The 7,602-nt window shown below is 45.0% G+C and overlaps 1 protein-coding gene across 1 annotated transcript; it reads right to left on the minus strand.

The window, feature by feature from the left end:
* Positions 1–561: 561 nt before the first annotated feature.
* On the minus strand, positions 562–6,667 carry SLC10A4 (solute carrier family 10 member 4). The gene is made up of 3 exons (XM_023638128.2): positions 5,825–6,667; positions 4,805–5,015; positions 562–1,645 (listed from the first exon to the last, which is right to left on the minus strand). The coding sequence occupies exons 1-3, from the start codon at positions 6,418–6,420 to the stop codon at positions 1,133–1,135; spliced, it is 1,320 nt and encodes a 439-aa protein (XP_023493896.1). The 5' UTR covers positions 6,421–6,667; the 3' UTR covers positions 562–1,132.
* Positions 6,668–7,602: the final 935 nt, after the last annotated feature.

Here is a 7,602-nt window from a genome sequence, read left to right on the forward strand (position 1 = left end):
GTGAACTTGCCCGCGGAGAAGAGGATTCCAAGAGAACCAGCTGTTCCAGGTGGTTCCTATGCCCTGCTGATTGCAGGTGTCTGCGCCGCCCGGAAAGCTGAGGCGAGGCTGGTGCCTCTGGCGAGTGAGCAAAAACGCGAGGTTTTACCGAACTGCTTTGGGTCTGCTACCTATGACCTCAAATTATAGTTAAACTATCTCAGAGCTGCTCTGAGAAGCCTACCCACTGAACCCTCTCAGTTGGTCATAGGGAAAGCCCTCTAGGGCATCCCTATCTAGTTAGGCTGTTTTCTCCCCTGGGGAACGTCCTTCCTCCCCCTTCCCCCACCCTCCCAATGGAGACCACGAGGTTGTGTTGAGGACCACGAGGTGCTGATGACTATTGCTCTTCTCTGGGGTGCATAGTTCTACAGATTTTCCTAACCAAATCATCCCTCCAAAAGATAAATTGATTTGGGGTGTGTTTACCTAAATGCAGAAGAACCAAAATCAGTCCCCAATTGAAATGGAAATGCTTCGTCCGCTGCGAAAATGTTGGCTGTTCTTTACCAATAGACCAGATTAAGTAATCGAATACATTAATGTAATTTTGCTCTGATTTGATACAGGTTTGACAATAAAATACTCTATTTCATTGTTTAATTGACCTGTGAGGATTTTTCTGAATACAGGTCAAAATTCAACAGTGTCAAGGATTTATAAGTGGAGCAAGCACAGTTTTTTTTAAACAACAATTACATTAAACTCACTTATGCTTTACAAATATAGCTCGTGTTTTTTTCATATCAGATAGTGCACCAAAATTCTACATTTCCAAGACCCTGTTTTCTAAGAGTTAACATACTGGAAACAGTTATAGAAATTAGTAACAGTGAAAACCAAAGGGCAGATTTAACTTGTTCAGAAGTCACTTCAGCAGTCCCAGGTGCAAGTTATATTACGACATTGATTTGTAATTTGTGAAAACGTTTGGCTAATATACCATGCAACCTTACAATGGGAAAATCAAAATTGTTACATGTACGATAATGTGAACTAATTGTTATCCTTTATGTAAACCATATACTCTATCACAGACCATAAATATGAAGTAATACTTCAGCAAGATAGAGGCTCCTGTGTATCTCCATGTTTACAGTGAAGTCTGAGTGGTTTCCATCATCATTAAATTATCTGTTTTCACTGTGCCGTACGAAGTGTCTGCCATTTCCTCTTCTTTTAGTTTCTTGTAAGAAATATCCGTATCTTCATCTTCATCTAGAGGATCTTGCTTGTGCAGTATTTCACTTCCATACATTTTATAGATTAAAACAAAAATCCCTGCTTCTGCCGACTGGAAAAGCGCATAAAGCAAGGGAAACATGTACATACTCCCTATGAATCGTGGTGGAAAGGCCAGCTTTAGAATGGCGGTACAGAGCTGCACATTCTGGCTCCCTGTTTCCAGGCATATCGTCCTCTTACAATTGGGTGGAAGATGGAAGAGCGTCGCTAAGCCGTAGCCAGAGGCGTAGCCAGCCAAAGGCATAAAAATTGCTACCACATAAACAGCTGCAGGAATACGTGCCAGCAGTTCAGGTCCTAACATAGTGCCAGTCATTATGAAAAGGACCACCAGCGTCACTAGCAGAGACCACAGGGAAACCTAGTAATAGAAAATGGATAAACAAGCCATCAAAAATAGATAGTTGGAGACGAATTCAGGCAGGAGATATCCAGGTGCTTGGAAGAAGAGACCCATCTAGTCTGACCTCCTGCACAGAATGGAGATCTTTGCCGTAAAAAGTCTTTGCCAGAATCTTTCTGAAGATGGGTAGATCACCTCTTGAGGAGGCATCTGGACCTACCGTCACAGCTCTAATTGTCTGGAGGCCCACTATATCTAGTGACAATTCTCCTTCTGTAACTGTAACTGCTAGCCATTGTCTTGGATAGGCCCTCAGGAACAACACAGACCAGACTACTCCCCTTGCAAAATAGCCTTCAAAAGTTTAAAAAACTGCTATCTTCTCCAGGCAGATTGTCCCCAGGCTTTCAGCCTCCACCATATAACTGGTTTGGAGTCCTGACTGTTCGGAGCATGCTTTTAATTTGTAAATGCACCTCTTAAAAACAGAGCACTTACAACTGAACCCGACACACCAGGTATGGTCTCATGCATAGAGTGGGCAAATGGACATGACTTTCCGTGAACAGGACCCCATGTTTCCCATAAGAAATTAATTCCGGTTTTACACATGAGAGAAAATACTATTAAAATTTATGAAACTTAGTGTGTGATATTTTTAACCTTTAAAATACTTTATATCTCAGAGGATTGTTAGCAATATCAAACCAATTACCAATTTCTAGATTATGTAAGAGGGGGGGAAAAGTAACATGTGAGGAATTCTTTGCAATTCTGCAACTTCCCCTCTTTTCATCTGTTCATGAGACACCTCCCACCTGTAAGTCTCTAGATGGTTAAGAATCATTATATATAATAGATGGCTTTTAGATATAAAACAACTGACTGTATGAAACATTGTGTCATCTTGATGTCTGACTAGTACATTCCACTCATTCAAGTAAGACAGGCTGTGTAAATGGTAAGATGGAAACCTAAAGATTCCTCTCCTATTTCTCCTTCAGATTGGTAGTTAGCTTGTTTTCTTAGAACGGGGGAGTGGGCATTTGTGAAGGAGACTGCAGATCCAGAAGAACAGTTTAAGTGTTGCTCCTGTTCCCTGGATATCTGGGAGGAAATCCCTTTGGGGTCTGTGGGATTGGCATATACTTTATACTCTTTAAAAATTATTTAAAATTTATCTGGGCTGGTCAAAAAGTCTACCCTAGAGGATGCTGAAATAATTATTATGTAAGGTACTCATGCTACAAATGTACAATTGGCAGAAACCAAACTATTATAAATCAAAACTTTTCTTTTTTTGAGGAAGAATAGCCCTGAGCTAACATCTGCTGCCAATCCTCCTCTTTTCGCTGAGAAAGACTGGCCCTGAGCTAACATCTGTGCCCATCTTCCTCTACTTTATATGTGCGACGGCTACCACAGCATGGCTTGACAAGCAGAGCAAGGTCCACACCCGGGATCTGGGCTGGTGAACCCCGGGCCACGAAAGCGGAATGTGCGCACTTAACCGCTGTGCCACCGGGCCAGCCCAGAAACTTTTCTTATATTAAGTTTCAAAGTGTGTCCACATTAAAAGCTTTGACAGGAAATCTGGTTCTTCATTGTGAAAATATTGGCTCCAAAGTTTCCTTCGAACTATTTTAAATCATTTGGGTGAGCTTTGACACCGAATGCTCATTTTAAAGTATTTGCAAAATATAAAAATGTTATAAACCGCATCTTACTTGTGTGCTGGCTAAGGAATAGAGATAGGTTTACCTTAAACTTAGCCAGTCTTATTGAACTGTCTGTTACCTAAATATATGTTTTTATGTTTATGTTTTTAGCATTGAAATAGCTCATTTGATTGACTTTCTCTAGAATTCCTAAGGTTTTATAGTAAATGTCATCACATTAATAGTATTAGCTTTAATGATTAAGCTTAATAAGTTCTTAATGCATCTCAAGATTATCTATGAGTATATTATACATAATATATAACATATATGTATATTTACATAACCATGTATATTTATTACATTCAGATATATATGTTTATTATAGAGCACAATTTCTTTTACTCAGGCTGGATATATGTACACAAAAGAACTCTGTTTTTCATATTAATAAAAGTTAGCCCCTCTGTATAATTAGATCACTGTAGAAAATAAGCTAGTATAAGTAAAACACAAAAGATTATGTCTTCTAAATCTACATAACTGAAATATTGGAATGGCTCTTTTTCTCTTCATTTGTCTAAAGGAATTTCCCTTGCATGCTATAGTAATTAGTTACATATCTAATTTGACTGACTTCCTAAAATAAGAATCCTATTCATGGTTTACTCTTATTTACTATGATTTTTGAGTTTTCAAAGAAAGCCTAATTTACAACTATTTAAATTTTTCTCCAGTCCACTATTAGAAAAATCTCTACTGCTGTAAAAACCATCTTTTTTTAAGAATAAAACAATACTAGAAATATTGCACAAAATAATAAAAATCCCCATCCTCTCACTACCTATAGAAACCACTTGACATACCGCAATGGGGAAGGAAAAGAAACACACACATTTAGCAGTGGCAATATATTCTGCTTTATTCATCCAGGACTATTTTATTTTGTGCTTTAAAGCCAATATTTAGTGTATTGTATTATATTGCCAAGATGCAATTTTTAAATTACTTTTAGTCTTATTAGTGTCAACTTATTTTTAGAAAATTAATAAAACATTTTAACGGAAACTTCTACAGAGTTTCTCAGAATTAGAGTTCCAGTTTAAGAAATTAGTAATTCATTTCTAAAATACTGCACAAATTCTAGTAAAATAATTGTATTTAATCTGCTTTGATTTTTAGTAATATACAATTTGCTAGTGGGAAATATGTTGCCATCTAATTGCACTGCCATCTTCCCCCCCTCCCCCGATGATATGTTTCCGCCTATGAGTACTGATAGTTCTCTTACGCCGTTTTTAATTAAGCTCTGCTTTCATTAAAGCTATAATTTGTGAAGTTCCAAAGGTCGAAATTATCTTTGTGGCATAAACTTCTTTTTTAAGTTTATCCATGCAAGGCTGACAAGTCCTTTTCATTCCTTTCTCCTCTTTCCCAAACTTCTTAGCATTGCAGCCGTGGGTCAGAGACCCAGGACCCTGCAAGCGTGTAGAGCATCTAAAGGGAAGAGTGACCTTACCTTCACAATGTAGTCAGCCACCCGGTTGTATTTGTATCGAATGAAGACACCCAAACCAATGGGGATGAGCGTGCTGCAGAGCGTCAGCGTCATTGCCCCCAGGGGCAACAACTGCACCAGTGGGGTGTTGATCCAAGCCCGGCTATAGATCCACAGGCACAGGGGCATCAAGACCAGGGCCAGAAGCGTGGAGGAGATGGTCATGATGATGCTGCAGAAAAGGGAATGAACAGGAGTCAGAGAGGGCTTTGAGCCAAAGAGGTTCTCTTGAACACGGGGTAACCTCTCTCTTGTACACTGGGGATCTGGAAAAGGGGGAGACCGCAAGTCCCCCAGCTTGCAGTCTGTGAGAACCTACTTTACCAGAGGGGAGCACAAGAGAGCAGCAGGTCCAGGCCCAACGGACACAGGAACCCCAGGCAAGAACACAAAATCTCAGGACTGCTGCCTCCAGCTTCACAAAGCCTACTGAGCTGGCTATAGTCTGGATGATTTTGAGGGCAAGCAACATTTTTTCTTTCCTCTTCTTTTTTAATCCTCCAAAGCACCCTGTGAGATAAGGTACAGCTGCTGAATACTTACTACTTGTCAGATAGAACTCAATTATATTGTCCTATATGTGAGATTACTCTCTTTAGCAGGGCCAAGAGCCCTATTTCGCTTTTGCATTTCCTAAGAGTCCTAGCTTCAGACTTCCCAGTTCCCTTTGTCTTCCAGGGGTCGAAGACCTGCGCTGACAGCCCGACGCTCAGGGAGGATGCTGACAGAGCTGTGGCTGAAACCTCAAGACCCTTAGAGCAGCTCCGTCCCCGTCTAGATCTTTCCCCCTACAACACTACCTCTTCTTGGTCCGCCTTGACTTCTAAAGCCCGGGCGTCAACATCTTCCTCCACTCTCTCTTTCCCTCTTCCATGCCTCATTCCAACCGCCTCCCCTTCCTTGCTCCTCCGTCTTCACCCCTGGCTCTAAACGCGGTTGGTTGGGATGCGAAAGATGCCCAAGGAACAGACAGCCCCGTACCTGAGGTTCATGTCGCCGTCAACCAGCAGGGACATAAGGTTGGAGAGATTCCCGCCGGGACAGCAGCCACACAGGAGCACCGCCACGGCGGCCACCTCGTTCAGCGAGAAGACGAGGGCCAGCAGGAAGGCCAGCAGCGGCAGGATGCCGAACTGGCAGAGCGCGGCCAGCCCGGCGCCCAGGGGCCGGCGGACGTGCGCCCCGAAGTGGTTCACGTCCACGGTGCAGCCCAGCCCCAGCATGGTGATGCACAGGGCGGCGCCCACCAACACGTTCAGCCCGTGGTTCAGCGGCGTGTCCCAGAACGGGGGCTCGTGGGGGGCCCCGGGCCGGGGGAACGGGGAAGCGCCCAGGCCCTCCGCGCCGCCCGCCAGGCTGCTGCCCGTCGGCTTCGGGGTCGGCGTGGGGCCGGGGCTGAGACTGGCGCCGGGACCCGGCCCGAGGCTGAGCGCGGCGCTGGGGCCGGCGCTGGAGGCAGGAGCGCCGGGGACGTCCGGGCCGGGGCTCAGGCTGCTGGCATTGGGCGACAGCGTGTAGTTGTCCGGCTGCAGGGAAGACAGGGCGAAGAGCAGGGTTGCGTTGTCGGAGCCGTCCATGGCGCTGCCGGCGGGAGGCGGCAGGGCTGCGTTTCTGTTCCCTCCCGCCGCGCTCCGTCCTTCGATCGCCGCCGCCGTCCGTCCGTCTGTCCGTCCGTCGCAGCCGCCAAACGCGGCTCGGTTGCAAGCCTCGGCCGCTCGCCGTTGACGTCTCCGCGGCGTCGGATGCGGCGGGTCGGTCCCCGGCTCCGGGGTCGGCGACGCCAGCTGGCTGGCACTTAAGAGAGCGCAGCCCCCCGGGGTGAACCCAATCGCCGGGCCCCGCGCCCGCAGGCCCCGCCCCGCCGCCAAGTCCCTCCTTTTAATCACCAGTAAGTGGTTCTGTTAGAGTGTAGCCAGGGGCGGAACAAAGACCTGACAAAGGACAAGAAGAAGAAAAAACCGTGCCTGGCTGCTGATCAAGTTCTCTGATGGGCTCTGCCTCTTAGATAATGAAATCTAGAGACTCAGACACATAGAGTAAAAAAAATAATAATAAGCTTATCTGTGCACGCAAATACACCATATACGCTGTTCAAATGGCCGGCAACCCTCAGCATCGAGAGGGGCGCTTGACTGCGTATGTGCGGTTCTCTGATAGCAAGACACAATATCTGGTTTTAATTTGCAAACAACTTTTGCACAAGATCTTTATGTTCGAATTTAATGTAGAAAGTAACACACCACCAGTGTTTTTTGAGCCAAGTGTTGTGCGAGTGTGCATTGTTCATTTGATTCTCACAGCAGAGCCGTGGGAAAGATACTATTAGCTCGATTTTTACACCCAAGAAAACTGAGGCACAGGGAAGTCTCTATGACTCATCAAGCAAACCCACAAGGACCCGCTGAATGTGAAAGGTGATGTGTCTTGAAAGAGCGCAAGGAAGAGCTCTGCTAAGAAAAGTCTCCGTGAGAAATGGCAGATGGGGAGAGAATATTTCAGTGGCCAGAGATTTATGAAGCATTGGGAGCATAGCCCTGGCGTTAGGATTAAGGGCCTGAAAAGAAATAAAGTGGTGAGCTTCACTGCTTCAGACAGATTTATCCCCAAACAAATCAAATTCAGAGTTCTTGGGAATGTTGACCCAACAAGTTTACGTCAGTCACCAGATGCATCTGCAAAGGAAAGGGACCTCCTGCGTCTGAGAAAGCCTCTGGCTGTCTGGAGTGACCGTAAAGTGACAGCCAGCTGAGCTGTGAAAG

The sequence above is a fragment of the Equus caballus genome, chromosome 3 (genome assembly GCF_041296265.1).
Source record: "Equus caballus isolate H_3958 breed thoroughbred chromosome 3, TB-T2T, whole genome shotgun sequence".
Classification (NCBI taxonomy): Eukaryota; Metazoa; Chordata; class Mammalia; order Perissodactyla; family Equidae; genus Equus; species Equus caballus.